Genomic DNA, 20,462 nt, shown 5'->3' with positions numbered 1-20,462 from the left:
GGGAACAGAAAGACAGGAGACCTGGCATAGACGGAGTATCTATATTGCCTTGAGTTCCTTGGATATATAGTCTCATTTAAATCTTAACACTACCCCTTGAGGCTGGTAGTTCTATTCCCATTATTTGAAGTAACTGAAGGAATAAATAACTGGCCCAAATCACAGATTGGTAGCAGAGGCAGGATTTGAACCCAGGGTGGTCTGCCTCCATCTTGCAAGAACCCAGATAACCAGGGTATGCAGGGCTAGGGAAGGTATAAACAATGCTTGGCGGTTCAGAGAAGGGTGAAATCTCCAGTTGGAAAAGTTTCATGGAAAGGTGGCATTTGAGATTTCAGCATGGTGATGAGTCACAAAGACATGAAGGTTGGAAAGCAGTAGGCACGTCCCGGATTGGCAAGGAGTGTAGGTAAATAGATAGGCTGGATAGAGGCTGACAAAGCAGATGGTACACTCAGCCTTGAATGCCAGGCGCTGGTGGGCACCTGGGAGCCATTGATGGTTCAGAGTCAGAGGGGTGACATGAAAATCAAGCTGCCATCGGTGGACAGGATGGAGGCGAGGAAGGATGGAGGCTTAGGAACATCGGACCCCGAAACTCTCCTTAGCTCTGTCGTAGCACTTGCTAGTGTAGACTCCATAAAAACTGGAGAGGCAGGCTCTGATATATCCAGCTAACAATGTCCCATTCCCAGCCTTGTCCTTGCCTCATTCACTCATTCAATGAATTAATACACAGAAAGCACTCTGTGTATTAGCAATAGTGCCTGGTAAATGCCGAGAGCTTAGTAAGTGTTAGCAACTGTTATGTATACTCTTCATTTATCCACAAAACACACAAGTGTTCATTCTGTGCTAGGCAGACATCACTTGTGCACATTCATACATGCTGACTTATTCAGACCTTGCCACAGCAACCTGCTAGGGAAATGTCATTGTTTCATCTGACAAAGGCAGAGACGGAGGCCGTGGCATTTATCAGCACTTCTTAGATTTTAATGCGCACACCAGTCACCTGGGGGTCTTGTTCACCTACAGATTCTGATTCAGCAGGTCTGCGGGCAGGTCCAGGATTCTGTACGTGTAACAAGATCCCTGCTGCTGCCCAGCTGCCCGTAGACCACACTGAGCAGTGGGAGAGCAAATGTCTGTATCTGGAACCTCTGACTTCAAGGTCAGGGTTCTCTTTGCCTTTTCTCCGTCCTTTCCACAAGTCTGCTGCTGGGAATTAAGCAATTGTACAATAGATACATGCACACACAAACAGAATTTGGACAGACTCCTTGATTCATTCTCTGAATATTTATTGAGCCCCAGGAAAGCAAAGGGTAAGAGCTGATCTGTGGCCAAAGGACTCTACAGCTTGGTTTGGGTGGGATGGGGCAGGGGTTGCAACAGGATGCGCTGGTGTCTTGGTCCCAAGTTCCAATTTTCAGTTTGTAAGAGAGTTATGCAACTTTGAGGTCACCAGGTACTTGTCCCATCAGTACCTTAAATCCATCATGCCTGGATGTAAGTGACCCTTCTCCATCCTGACCAGACAGATCCTTCTTTCTGCATTTCCTGTTTCTGTAGTGACATCCTCCTCCTAAGATGGTCGTGAGGCCTTGTTCGGTGATCTCTCAGTATATCCGTTATTGAAAATGCAAGAGGCCCAATTTCCCCAGCCCAGAAGCACGCTTTGCCCTCCCAACACAGGGAAATCTAGGTTTACACCGAATTTAGGTTTCTTCCTAGTAGCCTGAATGGACACCAGAGGGCGCCTCAGGACCACTTTTCCCGGGACCTGCTGGCCTGAAGGCCACACTCTTCCCCAACAGAAGCCATTTTTGCTTTAAGACGTGGCCAATAGGATTTGAGTCAGTGACAACAACAGGGTGCACGCACCTGCCCCTGTCCTTGTCCCCAATTTTCTTCTGCTAGCACACAGTGTCTTCACCTTAGATTTCTTCATGCTCCTTCCTGCCTTCCAAGTCCTGAATGTCACACACATGCCATGAAGAGGACGAAGGGTGTGAAGGTTCACTGGGTGTCCACTGTGAGCTCTGCTCTGTGCATTGCCCTTGTAGGGGCTTCCCCTCATTGAATAGCTCAGCAGATGTAATGTGACATAAGACATCATCAGCGTTAGTAGAGAATGAGGATATCGTACCTGTATTAGAAGTGAAGCCTGTGGGACTATATGGCTTCCCGGATGGGGCTGAATTCCTCCTGCCCGGAATCCTTTGGTGTGTTAGCTTTTTCATGGCTCTGGAGTCAGGAGGTGGGAATCAGCCCAGGAATTTGAACTCTTTCCTCCTCTCCTCCCCGTATCAGGAAGCTGACTCCACTGTGTGTCCTCACTGTAGGCCTGTGCTGGGCGCTCTGATCTCTCCAAGATGAAAACTATTAGTGTCTGATGAATATGGCCACACCAGAGCATGAAGAAGTGAAGGACCCGGGAGCGAGGGGACACCCTGGCCATTTCTGGCACTGCTCCCCCCAGATGCCCGTCTGTCAAAGAAAAAGTTTGGACAAGATGACGTGGAACTGCTTTCCACTCTCAGTCAGTCTTTGCCAATGGTGGGGACAATGTTTTAGGTTGGATTTTTCATGCTTCTCTCATTAAGCCATGTGGCTAAAATTCTTCCTTCCAGAGATTGCCATTATTATCTTGGATAAGATCGTGGAATGTTCGGAAAAGAGAATTATGGAAATGTACTGCTGTGGAAAAATGAAAAGGACTCACCGTTGGGACTACTGGCAGAGCCCCCATGTCAGGTATGTCCTCCCTGTACCTAGGGCTTAGCAAGTTGCTGGTATGTGGGAAGTGCTCCCAAAAAGTTAATGAACTAAAACAAAAACTGAAACTGAGGGCTAAGTACATCCTAGAATGATAGAATCTAAGAATAAAAAAGTATCAGAATTATAGGAAAACAGTATCCACTTATTCAGAAGAGGGAACAGAGATCTGAGGAGTTTGTTGTAGTGTCTTCTGGGTGCCAAGGGGTCCTAGGGTCCCAGGCAAGGCTCTTCCGAGGAGAAGGCGTACTCTCAGAGGCTGGGGGTGGCCCAGGCCACGTCTGGACGCTCTCGGGAAGGGATGGGTTTGCAGGAAAGGAGTTTTTCAGAGGGAGGGGCTTTGGTGCCAACTTCTCCAGGCCTGGGACCATAGCAGCCTGAGGTGGGAGACCAGGGCAGCATGGAACAGTCCCAGTGTAGCCCTAGCAGGGCGGGGTAGGTCCAGTGCACAGCTTGTTGGGATAATGGGCATATTTGCGGTTGTAGGTCCCCAGGTTGTGGCGAAAGCAGAGGGCAGCCCTCCTGTCACACATGCACGTCTGCCGCTGGCAGGCAGTTCTGCCGGCTGGATGGGACAAAGTGAGTCAGGGACGGAGGCTCAGGACTGTGCTGTCAGACATGGACAGACATGGTAGCTCCTGGCTGCTCCTGGATCCATGTTCCAAGTCTGTATGGGGGCCCATACTCACAGTGGGGCCCATGCTCATGGTGTCACAGGGATGGGTGAGAGACAAACAGGGCATGCCGGGGGGCCAGGGACGTGGGGACGCCAGCAGTTTGCCCTTGCAGTTTTCACCTCTCAAGCCCACCCTGACTGCCCTGAGTCCTCTCCCACCCCAGGAAGGCCACTAGGTTCACTGACTCTCATCTGCCCCCGGCCTGGCGTGTTTCTAGGACCTCCCCCTGGGTGAGGGGCATTGCTGACTGTGGGTTGCCACCATCAAGCAGAGGCCAGCCAAGTGATGACAGCAGCCCCATGCAGATAGCCTGTCCTGGAGCAGCCTGCACCCACAGTTGGGACCAAAGCTAGGGGTCTGCTCAGGACCTTCTGGCTGCCCCCATCACTGTAGATGGAGCCCATTCCCCCACCCATGCCCAGACTGGCAGTCAGACTTTGGCCCCGACCCACTCTTCGCAAAGCTGGTGTCAGCCCTGTAGTATGAGGGGCCCATCGGCGCCTCCTCCTCCCTCTGCTGCAGTTGCCTCTGCTGCCCAGAGCGGCTCTGGCTCCCTCTGGTCCCCGGGACTGCATCCCGCCCCTCGGTCCAGTGCCTTCATTTCCCGTCAATGTCCTGCCCATGCCTACTATTTCAGCGAAACTCAGAGTGGGAAGGGACCTGACGCTGTATCAGTCAGTGTCCTTTGCGGGGTTCTTGCCAGAAGCTGGACTGAGTTGGGAACGTGGGTGTGACCAACCATCTTACAGATGAGGTAGCAGAGACTTTCCTGAGGTTGTGTCACACGGCAAGTAGAAGGTGAAGCCCTGAGTAGAATCTAGAGCTTGTATCCCCAGCCACCTGTGTCCTCCCTCACCTCTCCTGCCAGGTAGCCTTGCATGAAGCCCTGGGGAGCCGAACGCTACTTGATACCACTGCTGAGTGGATGGCGCAGGAGCTCTGCTTCTCTCAGGGCAGACCTTGGAGTCTGAGCTGAGTCTTCTCTGACCTCCCAGATCCTCTGCCCCGCACCACACACCTGCCCAGCCCTGCCCTCCTTCCAAGTTGCTCCCAGCTTTGTAACAGGACGAAGGCCTGGCTCTCTGATCTGGGTTTAGGCTGCTTCCCTGGGCCAGGGACCAGAGGGAAGCTAATTGGTCCAAGTGGACTTAGGCAGAAGGCAATTGAGCAAATGGGCCCAGCCTGACAGCCTTTGGGAACAGGGTTTACTTGTCCCAAATCAAAGCCCCAGCCCAGGCCCTGGGGGGGTTGTGTGAGTCCAGCTCCTCCAGGGCCTGGCTCAGACCAGCCCACTCAGCTCCTCTGGCCTGAAGCTGGAGCTGGAAGTGGCTCTGGGTGAGGAGGAAGCACCAGGGGTCAAGGCAGGAGCTGGGGACTGCACTGAGGGGCCCGGCTTCTCTCGCCTGCATGCCAGCTGAGCATCTGGGCCTTCCCGCTATGACATGGTGACTGGACACCCCATGCTTTAGCCCAGGGCCTGGCCCTAGTGGGGCCCAAGGTCACCATCATGAGGGGGCTCCTATCTCAAGCTGCCCCTGGATGTGTGGGTCACAGGGCTGTGCACTTACCACAGAAGATGTTGCGCCTGCTGACAGAGAAGAGATACTTTTCCATTTTGGGTTCACAGTCCAGCTTCTCCAGATGCCCATAGCAGCAGTCATGGGCCTGACAACACCTGTGAGGGTCATGGTCAGCCTGGAGGGGCCTGTGAGACTGAGCTGGCCCAGAGCTCTGGGGGCCTGGGCCCACAGGAGCTCAAGGGAGAGGTCATTCTTCACTTCATAGGTGCCCCAGACCCTCCCACCCCCCAGCAATTGTCCCTTGCCAGCCATGTCCTCACCAGTCTGTCTGGTCTACTGGCCAGTGTGAGCCACCGATACCACAGTAGCAGCCGTAGTCATTGTACTGCAGTGCTGACTTCCCTGTCATCTTCTCGATCATTATCCCAAACTGGACCAGGTTCCCACCGGCCAGGACCACTGTGGAGGGAAGGCTAGCACCACCAGACCCTCAGGGCCCCCTTGCTCTCTGTAGCCAGCTCCCATGAATCCCCTCAAATCTGATTCTAGCATCTCTCCAATTGTCCAGTTGACCTAGCCTCCCACCAAAGTAGCAGCACCTCAGCAGTGGTGATAAGTAATGTCACTGATGACACCATTACACCCGAGACCCCAGCATCTGCTACTCTCTCCCGTTACCTTCCAGAATGTCACCATTCTCCCCTTCCAGAGGCTCCCACTAGCTTCCTCCAGGAGCTCTGTGTCTCTCCAGTCTCCTGGGAAACACTGCACACATTTGCTAATCGCCCCCTTGATGGTTTGTCAGTGGAGCTCATTTTGGCCCACCAAGGTAGGCTGGAGTCCAAACTAGAAACAAGGGTGCAGAAGGGGCCCCAGGTGTGCCCAGGGATCCGCCAGACCCCCACCTATCCCAGCCAGGTGCATCTGCTCTCCCTTATGCCCTCTCCTCCAGCCACCATTGGCTGGGGTGGAAGTGGCAGTAGCCTGTAGTATTTGGTGCCCACCAGGCCTTTGCAAGGCCAGGCCCAGGGGCACCCTGGGGAAGGCTGAAGGTCACACAGGTCACTTACCCAGGAGGCAAAGGAAGATCAGGACAGAGGGAGGCTTCATGCTGGGGGAGGGGAGTGAGAGGGGGCCAAGGCACCAGCAGGAGAAAGCCGCAGGGTCACCTCCGATCTCAGCCACCTCCCATGTAGTTAAATACCCAGGTCTGGTTCACTCCCCATCATTAACCCCTGAGCACCCAGTGATGCAATGGTTCTTCCACTTTGGCCCAGTCCCCGGGGGAGGGGCCAGCTGTGCACTCTCTGCTTCTGGGTGGTGCCGGAGGTGGGGGGCGATCCTGGGGCTTGATCCCACTGACTGAGCTGTGAGCTGGGGGCTGTGCAGATGCTGTTCATTCTTATTATTTTTTCCTCATTCCTACTTGACTGATGTGGGAATTGGGGCCCGAGAAGCTGGGAAAGTTCAATTGTCACAGCTAGAAGTGCCAAGGGCCAAGTCTGTCTGGTTTCTGTATTCCCACTCAGGCAGAACCGAAGATGCCCCTGGCTGGCCACTCTCCTCCCCCTTTCTCGCCGTCCTGGTCCATGACTGGGATGATTTGACCAGGCTGGTTGATCAGGATGCAGGCCTGGGAGCTGCTGGGTCCATGGCCTTGGAGTTCTGCCATTTGTGATGTGGCTTCTGGCAGGTCCCTTCCCTTACTTGAAACCTCAGTTTTCCTGTTTATATTATGGGGACAGAAGGCATCTCACTGTTTCCTTCTCAGGAGGATAGAAAACTCCAATGCAACCGACAACAGCAGCTGGCCCCGATTAAGAGCTTGCCATGAGCCCGGCACCCCGCTTAGCCCCTCAGATGCAAGATCCCGGTGAGCCCTCACACAGTCTCATGACGTGAGTCCTACAATCACCTCATCTTACAGAGGAGGGAACTGAGCCACATGCCTAAAATGTGAGCCAGGATGTGGGCCCAGGCAGCCCATCCAGGGCAGACTTATCTATTGGGCACAGGAGAAGCCAGGCTTAGACCCATAATACTTTTCGAAGCTCACCCCCTATACCCGCAAAATGTTTTAATTTCTTATAAAATCAGAAGAATGGGTATAATCCAGCCTGGGTTATAGTAGTCTTCAAAACCAAGATAGTCATAAAATTTAATTTTTAATATAGAGGAAAGGACCCATGAAGGTCAAAGTGCCTGGGACCCATGACAAAAGTTGTGCTGTGGCCCTGAATTTAACCACCAGGCTTCAGGCTTCAGGAGCTGGTCGGGAGGGTGGTGGGGGAAGCTGGTGTCAGTCTCTCTTCTGGAGAGGAGACCAGACAGGCCAAGGCTGGGTCTCCTACCCCAGCAGACAGGAATCCAGACACAAACTCCCTGACCCCACTCAGGCAGAGGATGAGTCCTGGGGACGTTTCATGCTGGAGTAAGCAGAGACAGGAGGGTTGTTTTCGCATGGGAGGGATCCTGTGGCCAGGATTTGGGATGAAAGGTTTTTAACATAGGGTAAAGCCCAGTAAATACCTGCTCCTCCCATTCATTTCCTGCTAATAACTCCTCCTGGGACTCTTTCCATGCTGGGCTCCCCTCAATCCACTTTAGAGAAGACTTGGGGAGGAGACAGGGCCAGAGAGGGTAGTCCACCTGCCCAGGGTCAGGTTTGCTCACAGTTTCCTTTTGATATTAACAAGGGCATCTCCCAGCAGCTCCTGGCTCCTGGCCTGGATTCTAAGAACCCAAACAGTGAGTCACTGAGGAGCCATCTCCTAAACAACTGAAAATTAGCTTTGATTCTCTGGGAGGTTTGCCCCATAGCCATTGTGGCTACAGCTTACGGGGTGTTTCCCAGGAAGGGACAGGTTTCTGGGGTGATCCCTTTTGTGACCCATTTTGAATCCTGCAAGCCCCTGCAGGTTGCTACCTGTGGCAGAAAGTGATGGCCTACCTGGCCAGAGCCAGGCAGGGAAACCAGGCAGGCTTCTAGGTGGAGGTGTTCCTAGCTGAGGTTTGAAGCCAGAGTGTTGGGAGGAGTTGGAATTGGGGGATAGTTTCAGTCATTTGGGAAAGATAGATGGTTTTATGGTCTTTATACCCTTGGCATAAATACTGCAGAAAGGACCAGCAAACCCAGCGCGTGGGTATTGTTAGCACCTCCATTTATGGGCTGTGTGATCTTGGCTGGTCCCATCACCTCTCTGAGCCCAGCTTTGTCATCCATAAAATGGAGATAATTAGACGGACCTTCAGGGTTGAAGACCTGATGAAAAGGGAAGGAAATGAGTAAAGTCCTTTGCAGGAGGCTTTGCCTATAAATACTGGGTCCCTTCTCCCCTCCTCCATTCCCTGGCCGCAGAGGAGGCAGCTGCTGACCTGGGAGCTCAAAGCACTTACTCCGACGGGGATATAGGAAGCAGTTGGGCCAGGGCTCTCAGCATTTGAGAGGATTATTGATCCCATTTGATGGATTTTAATTTTCATGATGGAGGGTGGTTGGGGGTGAAGATGAGTGGAGGAAACAGGGTCCAGACTCTCAGCAATGCCTTCTTTTTCTTGGTGTAAACATCTCTTTTGGCAAGAAGTCACCATCATTGCTGTCATCACCATTATCCTTATTATCATCGGCATCATTGCCGTCACCACCATAGTCATCAGCATCCCCCCAACAATAAAAATGGCAGAACAAATGACCACCCCTTGCTAAGTCCCTGTGCTGTGGCGCTGTGGCAAGGGCCCTTAATCTGCTTCATTTTATTACTTCTTGTCATAGCCTCGTGTTGCTTCCCCCATAGCTTGAAGCAGTGATTTCCAACCGGTGTGCCTTGGCACACTGGTGTCCCATGAGGGGATCCTAGATGGGGCGCAAACATTTTTAAAGATGATTAATTAATAATTTAAAAGACGTTTGAAGCACAGTAAGTATATATTTTTTACTTTTTTTTTTAGCAACATAATTTAAGCATGACGTTCAAGTGTGCCTGACATAAAAAGGTTGAGAAACACTGGCTTTAACGATCCTATAGGCCTCTCTGAGTAGAGTGGGATAACCTTATCCCCAGGACTATTAATTGCTCCTTGAGTCAATAAACTACGTTGGGGGCCCATTGCGTGCTGGGGATACACCAGAGGGCAAAATCTGCCCTCGTGGAGCTCACACTCCAGTGGGGAGAGAGAGATCAGTCATACATACTGAACAGATACTTACAAATAGGGATAAGCAGCTTCACAGAAATTTCCAAGGGGCTTTGAGAGTGTTTTGCAGGGGTGTCTGATCAGGGAAAGAGGTTAATGAGGGGTTCTCTGCAGAAGAAATGATCGAACAGAGAGCTCCAGAAGTTAATTAGGTAGAGAGGGAAGTGGAGAGAATTTAAATAGAGGGGCAGCCTGTGCAAAGGTCCTGTGGTCTAAGGGAGGTAGCACCCAGGAAAGGCAGAAAGGAAGCTGAGGTACCTGGGGCTGGTGGTGAGTGGGCCTTAAAGGGTATGATTTTCTGGGAAGCTGACCCTGAGATCTTGTCCTTCTATTAACCCCTCATGTCTGCATTTGGAAAAGATAGTTCTGGCTGCTGAGCAAAGAAGGAGCAGGAGAACCAGCGAGGAAGGGGGAGGCCAGCTACTAGTGCTTTGCACAGACCCTAGTGCCCTGCACATATCCCATGACAAGAGCAGGCTGTGCTGGGATGCCCCAGGATGTGGAGTGGAGCACAGGAGGGTGGTGAGCACATCCCTGTGCCTTCTTGGGTGCACTGGTCTGACCCCAGAGAGGAGGTGAGGGAGGTGGAGGGAGGCTGGTGGAGGAGGGGAAGATTGGGGAGCAGGTGCGGGCAGGTGTGTGGCATGAGCACCTGTGAGTTTGCTGGGACGGATGCAACTGTGAGTGCAGCAGGTAGTATACCATACATATTAACACACCGTGATAGGCTGGGCGCAGTGGCTCACACCTGCAATCCCAGCACTTTGAGTGGCCAAGGTGGGAGGATCAGCTGAAGGCAGGAGTTTAAGAACATATCATGATGATATGTTTTGTCCGTGCACGAACTTTGGACAAAAAGATCTGAGTTCAAGTCCCTTAGTAGTTCTGTGACCTTGAGTAAGTTAGTCAGCCTCTCTGAGATTACTGCACACTCAGTCCCTCGTACAGTGTACACACACATTTATACACATGAGGTATAAATGACAATCGATATGTAACCCATCAGGCTCTCAAGGAATAAGGGCCCAGGCAAGAGACAAATAGAGAAGGCGACAGCCACGCTGCAGCATCAAGGCTGGGCGGCGGCAGTGACTTGCCCAGCATAGTGATGATGTGTGGGAGTTGTACAGGGCAGTCGTCTTCTTTTAAATCCTCATATACACCGTGCTCCTTCTCAGGCTGGGAAGGCCACCTGGCATGCTGCACCTCACACTCTCTCCTCTTTATCTAGTGATCTCCTTCCCATCTCAGCACACTAGGATGCCAAGGCAGGTATATCACCTGAACTTAGGAGTTTGAAACCAACCTGAGCATGAGTGAGACCACTTTTCTACTAAAAATAATAAAACTAGCCAGGCATGGTAATGTACACCTATCACCCCAGCTACTGGGGAGGCTGAGGCAGGAGGATCGTTTGAGCCTAAGAGTATGAGGTTGCTGTGAGCTATGATGTCATGGCACTCTACCCAGGGTAACAGAGTGAGACTCTGTCTCAAAAAAATATCAAAATAAAAGGAGAGAGGCCAGGCGCAGTGGTTCACACCTGCAATCCTAGCACTCTGGGAGGCCAAGGCAAGTGGATTGCCTATGCTCAGGAGTTCAAGATTAGCCCGAGCAAGAGTGAGACCTCATCTCTAAAACATAGCCAGGTGTTGTGATGGGCGCCTGTAGTCCCAGCTACCAGGGAGGCTGAGACAAGAGAATTGCTTTGAGCCCAAGAGTTTGGGGAGTTATTCTTTATAGCCATGAACATCATCTTAGCTGATAAGTCTTCTTGGATGGAGCGACATTAGTGCTGAGGCATGAACCACCACACCTGGCCTATCTCTCTCCATTTTTAGATGCTAAGCTCCATGACAGTAGAAGATTCATCATCCTATTCTCAGTGCTTAGCACAGAAAAAGTGCTTAATAGATGTTTGCTGAATCAATAAAGGAAAGAAGATATGCATATTTGTTAAGTTGCTTTTTATATGATAATATATATTTGTATATTAGTGCTTTCCATTGCAAGCAACAAAAGAACCAATTTTCCTAAATTAGATAATGAAACGGTCAATTGGCTTGAGCCAGGGAAGAGTCTGGAGGTATGATGGCTTTCAGGTGTGGTTGGATCACGGCCTTGGCTCTGTTTCCTTTGCAGTTCTTTCTATCCTGTTCTCTCCTAGGGTCGTCTTTGTTCTTAGGTTGGCTTCTCTCATATTCGGAAGATGGGTACAAGTGCCACTAGGGCCCACTCACAGTGGGGTGGGGACTAGAGGACAGCTTACCACAGTCATTGCACACAAGTCTTCAGCTTTGTTCCAATGGATTGTCACAAAGGTGATAATATAGAAGCTGATTGACTTAACCTTTGGGGCTCACCCAATGGCACAATTGCTATTGTGAACTAAAATAAAACCTTAAGCTCCCCAGATGACTGAGTTGACCCCCCTTGGCCAAGGGGACCCCAGAAATAACCTAAAGCTGAATTGCTGGCTGTGGGGAAGGAGTTCAGACATACTTAGTCCTGCCCCTCTCCCTTCTTGGAAATATCCTTTGTAACTTATTAACAGGCCCAAAGCTACGCAAGGCAAAGCTTAAATCATTCCTGCAGGCCACCAATTTACTTAACAGATCACTTGAGTCTGTGTACGTGTCTGGTATATGTCTGGTGGCTTGTCTCTGAACAACTGACTTCCTTAACTTAAAATAGTCCAAACCTTTAGACAAATCCTCATTTCTTTAACCACTTAAAGAATCTTTAAACCCACCTATAACCTGTAATTCCCTGCTTTGAGATGTCCTGCCTTTGGGGGCCAAACCAATATTTGCCCACCATGTATTGATTTATGACTTTATGTGTAATTCTGGATCTCTGAAACCTATGAAACCAAACTGTAACCCGACACTTGTTCAAAGCTTCTTGGGCACGGCTCTCTGGGCTCTGGCCACACATATTCAGCTCAGAATTGTTTTGCAGAGTTTGAATTCTTTTACATCAGACACTTCACCATATGCAAGGAGTGGCTCCTTAAACAAAAATGTAGTTCTGTAAGGAAGGTGTCAACAGGGAGAATGGATCCTGCAGAAACAACGTATATCCTGTTCACTACTGCGTTTCCAGAAACAAGGGCATTTCTAGAACCAGCTATCGTAAATCCAGAAATGCCTATTAGTTTGGAGGTGGGGCAGGAAGAAGGGCCCACTGTTGGGAAGTTGGGGAGAAAAACCAAATCCAAGCCAATTCAATAAAATTGTGGAGCTGAAACTACTCCTAGAGAAAAATCCAGAAGAACCTGAACTGGATTTGGGCAATTCTGAAGATATTTGCTGTAAGCCCCCGAGTCTTAATCATATGAATTTTGCTGTTGTAAATTGTTGGAAGGTACATAAGTGATATCCTGGAGGTCAGCATATCACGGCTCACTGGCTCACCTGCTCACCGTGTCTTCCTGTCAGCCAGGACACAAAACAAACAACCCAAATCCCTTAAACAAAGAGAAATGACAACCCTAAAGAAAAACCAGCCAGAGAAGACGCAAAAACAAAGAACGCCTCTCACAAACAAAGCAAACCAGCTCAGGTGTGCCTGGCAAATCTTCCAGTATAAATAATGGAGCTGCCAGAAATTGACTAGAGCAGCAAACGCCCCACTGATGCCTGGAGATGCTCAAAACAGGTAGGAATTAATGGTTATCACATCCTTACAGGGAAACAAAAGAATTCAACACATTCAATTTAGCAAACATTTACATTTCTAATGCTGTGCTAGCTAAGAAGACTAAGAGCTGATCCCAGTGGGGACCGGTCAGCAAATGTGTGAGCATTTGTGGCAGAGGTGTGGTATGGAGCACAGAGGGAAAATTAATTCTGCCTTCTACAAGAGCTGCAGACAGGACATCACCTGAGCTGGTCCTTGAAAGAGAACATGTTCAGGTGACGTTCAAGGAGGGCAATGCAGCAGGAGCATGTCTACAGAGGCCCATGAGCTCAGAAGTCGCTGTTTTTCTCTGCCTGGCAGCCCTTCTCCTTGCCTTTCATATCACCACACTCCACTTTTCCCTTGGGGAAAATCCTTCTTTAGTCTATACGGTCCTGTTGGAAGTGCCAATCACAAGGAGGCCCCACCCCAAAGGTGGGGACAAAATCCAAACCAGCCAATCAGACTCTCTCCTGGGACTCTGACTCTTTGGCAGAGGGATGCACTAGCTTGAGGCAGCTGGAGCAGAGCCATTCTGTCCTCAGTGTCCTCAAGAGACTGTCCATCAGGTCATGCTCCCCAGATTCCCTGGGTTCTGTCCTTCCCAAGGTCTGGTGGATGGGTCTTCTTTCTATTTCATGAGTCATCCAGCTTCCTTTCCTTTTCACTTGAGTTAGCCAGAGTAAGCTGCTGTAGCTTGCAACCAGAGAACTTGAATTAATATGGAAATTGGTACCAGGCTGAGAGTTGTAGACAGTAGGCCCTGAGAGAAACAGAGAATCTAGGGTAGGTTACTGGGCAGAGATGGGAGCGTGATTTGGCACACCTGCTGCCCATGGTGACCACAGTTGCTAAGGGGCTGGATGGTTGCTGACATACAATAATCAGGAGGCCTCATGATGGGATGGTTGCTTTGACAGCATTAGTTGTTTTTTTTTTTTTTTGAGACAAGGTCTTGCTCTGTTACCCAGGCTAGAGTGTACGGTGGTGTCATCATAGCTCACAGCAACCTCAAGCTCATGGGCTCAAGTGTTCCTCCTGTCTTAGTTTCCCAAGTACCTGGGACTACAAGTGCCAGCCATGATGCATGACTGGCTTTTCTATTTTTGGTAGAAATGGGGATGGAGGAGCAGTGTTGGGGGATTGGGGAGGGGTGTCTTGCTCTTTCCCAGGCTTGTTGTAAACTCTTGAGCTCAAGTGATTCTTCTGCCTTAGCCTCCCAGAGTGGGAGGATTATAGTCGTGCGTCAGGTTAAAGAGGGAATTATTTATCATCCCTGGCACCACCCAACTTACTATATATAATATTTCTTTCTTTATTTTTTCTGTTATCCCCCAATAGAAAGTGAATCCCCAGGGGAAGTGACTTTGGTTCACTGCTGTATCCCCAGCACCCCTAGGACAAGGCCTGGCACAGAGCAGGACTTCAGTACTTGATGAACAAGTGCAGGTGTGAATAAACAGCAATTTCAAGGTTAGGATTTCTGGAATAAAAAACAGAAGGGTTATCCGAAAAGATGGAAGAATTTGTTGATTTATATTATCAAAATTCTAGAAAAGAAATTGTGGGAATAGATATTGAGCCTCCTCAACCACAGACACAATTTGGGGGGAGGTTAAATTTATTGGGATGGTTGTCCTGGCCTAAGACCCTGTAATTCAGTGTGCTAATTTGGGCATCTCAGTGAGTCTGACATCACTCAGGTTGGTGACTTCAAATGCTGGTTCACATCAGATGACGCAGGAAGGTGGACCCTGCTGTCTTAACATGAAGGAAGAGATGAAAAAACATTTGGGAGACGCAACTCCTGGTTGAGCTGGTCCTGTGCACCCTGTCTCCTACCCGTCACCTCTCACTAGCCCTCTGATTGTGGGATTCCTCTCCTGTCAATCCAGGATGGTGAGGGGAACATAATAACTTAAAAAAAAAAAAAGAAGGGCTCTTCTTTCTTAGCCAAGGATGATAGTGGGAAGGGCTGCAGATGAAATTCTTTCAATAGTGTTGAGGGATGCCTGAGTTGGCACAGCCAAGAGACAGGAATCTGCAGGGGATAAAGTGGGTGTGGTCATTGTGGATGAGGTAATTAGATCCCAAAGCATGGGCTGACCCATGGTAGAGAAACCAGAAATGAAATGGGCAGGCAATCCACTGGAGTCTTGTTTGATTTGAGGTCAGTTACATGAATATATAGGATCTCATCTTCAGTGGAGTTGCCTGGGGTCCAGTAGGCCGTCCTCTGTCGGGATATCCCCTCTAAATTCAGAGGAGAGATAGAGGCTGACAGCAGCTTTCCGTCAGGCACAGCTGCCATTCATTCCGGGACTCTTTAAATTAGCTTTGTGGCTTGGAGCCAATGGTTTTTGTACTTTACGTCTTCAGTTTAGCTTACCTTCTTACGTTGCTGGACTGAATCCTCAGGTAATTTCCTATGGAAAAGAAGCAAACTTCCATGTCTTTCAAGTTCAAAAATATCTTGGCTGCATTATATTTTTACTGAGTGAATAACTCTAGTCCAGAGGTCAGCAAACCATGGCCCGTGAACCAAATCCAGACTGCTGCCTATTTTTGTAAATAAACATGCACATCCACTTACACATTACATTCGGCTACTTTCATACTATCTTGGCAAAGTTGAGTTAGTTATGACAGAAGCCCTTTGCAGAGCAAGTTGTTTGGCCCCTGTTCTAGTTCAAAAGCAATTTCTCTTAGGACGTGGAAGGTATTTTTCTGTTGCCTTCTACCTGCCAGTGTTGATGACGAGAAGTCTGATGCCAGTCTGATTCTTGTTCCTTTGTAGATAACCTGTTTATTTCCTCTTCTATCTCTGAAAGCTTTTAGGGTCCTTTCTTCATCTTTAGCGGTCTAAAATTTTACAGTAATGTGGCTAGGCATGAGTCTTTTTTTCCATCAGTTTTCCTAGGCTTTCAGTGAGGTTGTTCAATCTGAGAACTTATTCTTTGGCTCTGGGAAACTCTCATGTTTCTGTGGGAATTTCTTTTGCTCCTTTTTTTCTTTTTTTGCAGTTTTGGCCGGGGATGGATTTGAACCTGCCACCTCCGGCATATGGGGCCAGCGCGCTACTCCTTTGAGCCACATTACCACTCTCCTTTTTTTCTTTCTGGAATTCCTATCAAATCTGAAGAGACTGTTGCACTTTGTGGGTTGATCCTCTGAATCTCTTAGGTTTTCATATCATATTTTCTGTGTTATAAGTCTTTTTCTTCTACTTTCTTAGAATTTCCTTGACTTTATCTTTCAAACTTTCCTTAATATTTTTAAAATTTCAGCAATCATTTATATATATATTATATATTTTTTATTTTCTAAGGGCTCTTTCTTATTATCCAATTACTGTTTCAAATAATTTCTTATTGTTATTTTATAGATGTGACATTTTCTTGAATCTTTCTGAGAGTAGCAATTAGAGATTTAAATAAATTATCTCCTTCTTGAATTACCTTTATTTCTTTTGGGTCCTCTCCAACCTCTCTTATTTTATTTTGTTGGACTCCTTCATTTTGCATTTTTTCTCCATATGTCTGGTGGTACTAGATTGACAATAAGTACCTCTGTATATATGGGTGGGGCTTGTCACCTGGTGAGTTCTGCTTTATGCTTAATGGGCAGTGATGCTAGCACAGAGAGATTGTTTATCATGGGCATTAAAGTACATACTACTTGCCCTCACTATTCCAGTTTGTTGAAATTCTTTAGAGAATTTCTCTGCTTTTTTGCAGAAGGGCAGTGGTGGTGGTATGGCGGGATGGATGCCCAGGCTCTAGGCATTGTGTGTGTGTGTGTGTGTGTGTGTGTGTGTGTGATACAATACTAGGAGGAATTTATGTTGATACCTCCTCTTTACATAATATCCACTTTTTATTTGAAAAACCATGCCTCCCATTCCTTTCATGTGATCCTATAGGGTTATCTGTGATGGAGCACTGCTCTTTGCACTGCAGCGTTGGACTTAAGTCACAGAAGCCTCAAGTACAGTCCTCCATCTTCCTTGGCATCATTTTAAGAATGGGTATCCAACTCCAGCTGGACCAGAGTCTTTCATTAGATTAGATACATGGGTCTGCCCATTCTCTGCTAGTGATTGCCTTTCCTGAATTAATGGAAGAGGCCATCTGTAGAATAAAGTCAATATGCTGAGGGAAAGAAAGAGAGAGGCAGAGAGAGACACAGAGAGGAGACCCTTGGATACAACTTTGTTGTTTGACTGCCACTATGAACCTTCAAATTATGTGAGTCAACAGTTCTATTTGTGACTTATGCTAGTTTGAGTTAGGTTCTGTCATTTGAAACTGAGAAGGATTCAGACTATCCCAGGTGATTTCCATGGGTGGAAGAAATCTGGTCTTACTTCTACTCAGGAGACCCCTGGGTAGGAATGTCTGCCAGAGTTGAGTGGAGGGGAAGTCGAACTGTAGGAGCTGTGCTTTGGGAACATGAGCAAAAATTTGCAAGACCAACCTTGGCTTGGAGAGGGTGTTGCCCCACTATTTCAAATACACTAAATGGTCACCAGAAAAGGCAACCATAGTGTACACAAACTTTTTCCCAAATGTTCTGAGCTGGATGAGTTCTCAGGATGTCTGCATGAAATCTGACAATTAAGTTTGAGATTTCATCCTAGAAAAAGTGCTACCTACCTTATTGCTGAATATCATTATGGTCACCTTCAAGATACTCCCCTTAGGAAGCTATCCATTGATCCCAGTGTCTAGTCCACCTTGAAAGACAATTCTGGAATTCTTTTTCTGGAATGGCCATAAGAGCTGTCATCATATAAGGACTGACAAATTCACGAACTCATCCTAGAAAAGTGCTACATACCTTATTGCTGAATCACTATAGTTGCCAGATGGCCAAGGGGAGTACTTCAAAGGTGACCATAGTAGTATTCGGCAATGAAGTATGCAGCACTTTTTATAGGATGAGTTTGTGAATCTAATTGTTTGACCTTCTATAACTTCAAGGGGGGACAATGCAATTATACCCTAAAACATGACTTAAATTGCCCACAAGTGTGGGTTAGGTGAGTCAAACTGATTTGATTTGGAAATTAAGGTGATGTGACTTTTTTTGCACTTGAGCATCATAAACAAATTCCTATTTATGATTTCTTCTCCTTCTCATCATCACCATCATTCTTATCACCAGCATCATCATCACGTTTCCCAAGTCTATGCTACTCAGTGTTAAATTACACCATGTGTGAGATATTCGCAGCCAAGCTCTGGCCCATCTCTTTCCAAATTTTCCTTACCAAATGTTAAAACAGAGTCTTCAATTACTCAGGGTTGCCTTGTTATATATTTTGACAGACACAGAACATTTTCAGATTAAGCTTTGAAATAATTTGTTAATCAAGTCCTTAGCTGTTGAGATAATAGAACAAAGTGATCTGGGAACAGATGAAAACAAATAAGTGACTCCAAATGTTAATAGCAGGATTACACTGAAATATGTCAGGAAAAATCAATCAGCAAATAGACAACATGGCATAAGATCTGCAGGAGTTACCATAGGTGGGAAGGGATCTGATCATAGTTGGCTAATCCATAGAGCTAGGTTCTATGCCACACCTACAAGGAAATTGAAGGGTTGCTTAATTCATATGTAAGACAGACCAACCAGCATAATAAAAGCAGTGGTAATCATTTATTAAATACTTATTGAACATCTGTTATACATATGTAAATGCTTTTGTCTAAGTACAGAAATAAATCAGATATGGAGACTGTCCTACAAGTTAATCCTCCTGGAGGGAAGATTAGTAGGCAGAGAAATAACTATCACACAGTAGAAGGTGATGAGAGGTAGAGGAGAGGTAGAGATGAAATTCCTTAGTATTTGTGTTAAAATGTTTTAAATTTAGAAAAAATTAATTTGGCAAATAATATATGATGTTCTTCTGGATATAGGTTAAAAAGAGAAAGAGTTTAAAGTTCACTACAAAAACCACCCATAAGGTTGAATGTGGTGGCTCATGCCTGTAATCCTAGCACTCTGGGAGGCTGAGGCAGGTGTATTGCTTAAATTTGGGAGTTTGAGATCAGTCTGAGGAAGAGTGAGGCCCTGTCTCTGCTAAAAATAGAAAAACTAGCTGGGCATCACGGTGGGCACCTGTAGTCCCAGCTATTTGGGAGGCTGAGGCAGGAGGATCACTTTAGCCCAAGCGTTTGAGGTTGCTCTGAGCTACAGTGATGTCATGGTGCTCTACCCAGTGTGAAAGAGTACAACTCTGTCTCAAAAAAAAAAAAAAAAAAAGCCACCTACATGAAAAACAAAAATACACTAAGAATTTAATTCAGTGAGAAGTGACTGTGGGTATATGAGATATAAGATAAATTTACAGAACAGTGCAATATGGCACAAGCCCATATGGTATGACTTTGAAAATAAATCATCTTTCCTTAAATAAGAAGAGGTATATAAAGTGAGACTCTGTCTCTACAAAAAAAAAAATAAAAATAAAAATAAAAATAAGAGGAGGTATGTATTACCGATTGCACTAAAAGCAAAATCTATCTGATGCGTGTAAGAGCACAGACAAAATAAAAAGCTACAAGGAGGCATTATATGATGGATAAAGGTCTTTTGAGATTTTACAAATATGAGAAATGGAAGGCTTAGATTACTGGATGAAAATCTTCAGAAAAAACCATTAAGAGAGATAGAGTCACTCTCTAATGGAGAAAGATATAGTGTAAAGCAATGTCCTGTAAGTAAGAACTAACTGTGCTCACTTTTCAGAAATGTACTATTAAACCTGATAATGAAGTACAAATGGATGACTGCCAAGGAAGCAGAGGATGATCATGTCAAAGAAATATGTTAACAAGAAAAAAGAAAACTCGCTGAATCTTTTTGATAAAAAGGCACCGGGCCCTTCTGGCTTCACTGGAGACAATGCTTTTAAAACTCTAATACTAGATTGTTTCATGTTACATAAAAGGATGGGCATTCTAGTTAGGTGAGATGGTACACACCTATAATCCCAGCTACTTGAAAAGCTGTCGTGGGAGGACTGCTTGAGTCCAGGAGTTCAAGTCCAGCCTAGGCAATTTAGTGAGACCTCATCTCATTAAAAATAAAACAAAACAAAACCCACCCTTAAAACTCCAAAGCAACAACAAAAAAGAAAAGGATGGGCATTCTAATGAGGGAATGCTTATGCCATAATCCTGATATTTCCTCCCAATGAGTAAAACATCCATTGTGATGGATTGTGTAACCCTCCTGATCTCCCTCCACCCATTCCCTCATTCCTACCTGGGAGATTCTTACCTGATAGACGAGTTTGGGAAAAGAGACTGGGCGTGTCTAGCTCAGCCCCTCTCTCCCCTTCCTCTTTGAGTGCTACCTGCCTGCTGAGGGTATGTCCTCTGGTCTGTTCCTGGCTGGGTGGCCAGCTTAGCTATAGAGGCTCTGCCCCTTTTTCGGCATTGCCCATGAGTCGGTAGGTTAGTCATGTAATTCTGGGGTGTGGAATTAGGAAGTTCATTGTTTCCATGGTCATAAGCTATAATATCCTGCAATTTAGCCTTAATCAATATTTTAAAAGTCAGAAATAATTTGATCTTTACCAGACTGACTCTTG

The 20,462-nt window shown here is 47.1% G+C and overlaps 1 protein-coding gene across 1 annotated transcript; it reads right to left on the bottom strand.

The window, feature by feature from the left end:
* Window positions 1-3,203: 3,203 nt before the first annotated feature.
* LOC100957278 (group IIE secretory phospholipase A2) lies at window positions 3,204-6,088 on the bottom strand. Its single transcript, XM_003783836.1, has 4 exons — window positions 6,049-6,088; window positions 5,299-5,437; window positions 5,027-5,133; window positions 3,204-3,346 (listed from the first exon to the last, which is right to left on the bottom strand). The coding sequence occupies exons 1-4, from the start codon at window positions 6,086-6,088 to the stop codon at window positions 3,204-3,206; spliced, it is 429 nt and encodes a 142-aa protein (XP_003783884.1).
* Window positions 6,089-20,462: the final 14,374 nt, after the last annotated feature.

Source organism: Otolemur garnettii, unplaced genomic scaffold (genome assembly GCF_000181295.1).
Source record: "Otolemur garnettii isolate 467f Iridium unplaced genomic scaffold, OtoGar3 scaffold00009, whole genome shotgun sequence".
Lineage (NCBI taxonomy): Eukaryota > Metazoa > Chordata > Mammalia > Primates > Galagidae > Otolemur > Otolemur garnettii.
This window is presented reverse-complemented; position numbering and strand designations above follow the sequence as displayed.

Coding starts and splice junctions, on each gene's coding strand:
- LOC100957278 (XM_003783836.1), bottom strand. CDS start 6,088: ATGAAGCCTCCCTCTGTCCTGATCTTCCTTTGCCTCCTGG. Junction 5,134..5,298: donor CCAGTAGACCAGACAGACTG/GTGAGGACATGG, acceptor TGACCCTCACAG/GTGTTGTCAGGCCCATGACT. Junction 3,347..5,026: donor CAGGCGCAACATCTTCTGTG/GTAAGTGCACAG, acceptor TGTCCCATCCAG/CCGGCAGAACTGCCTGCCAG.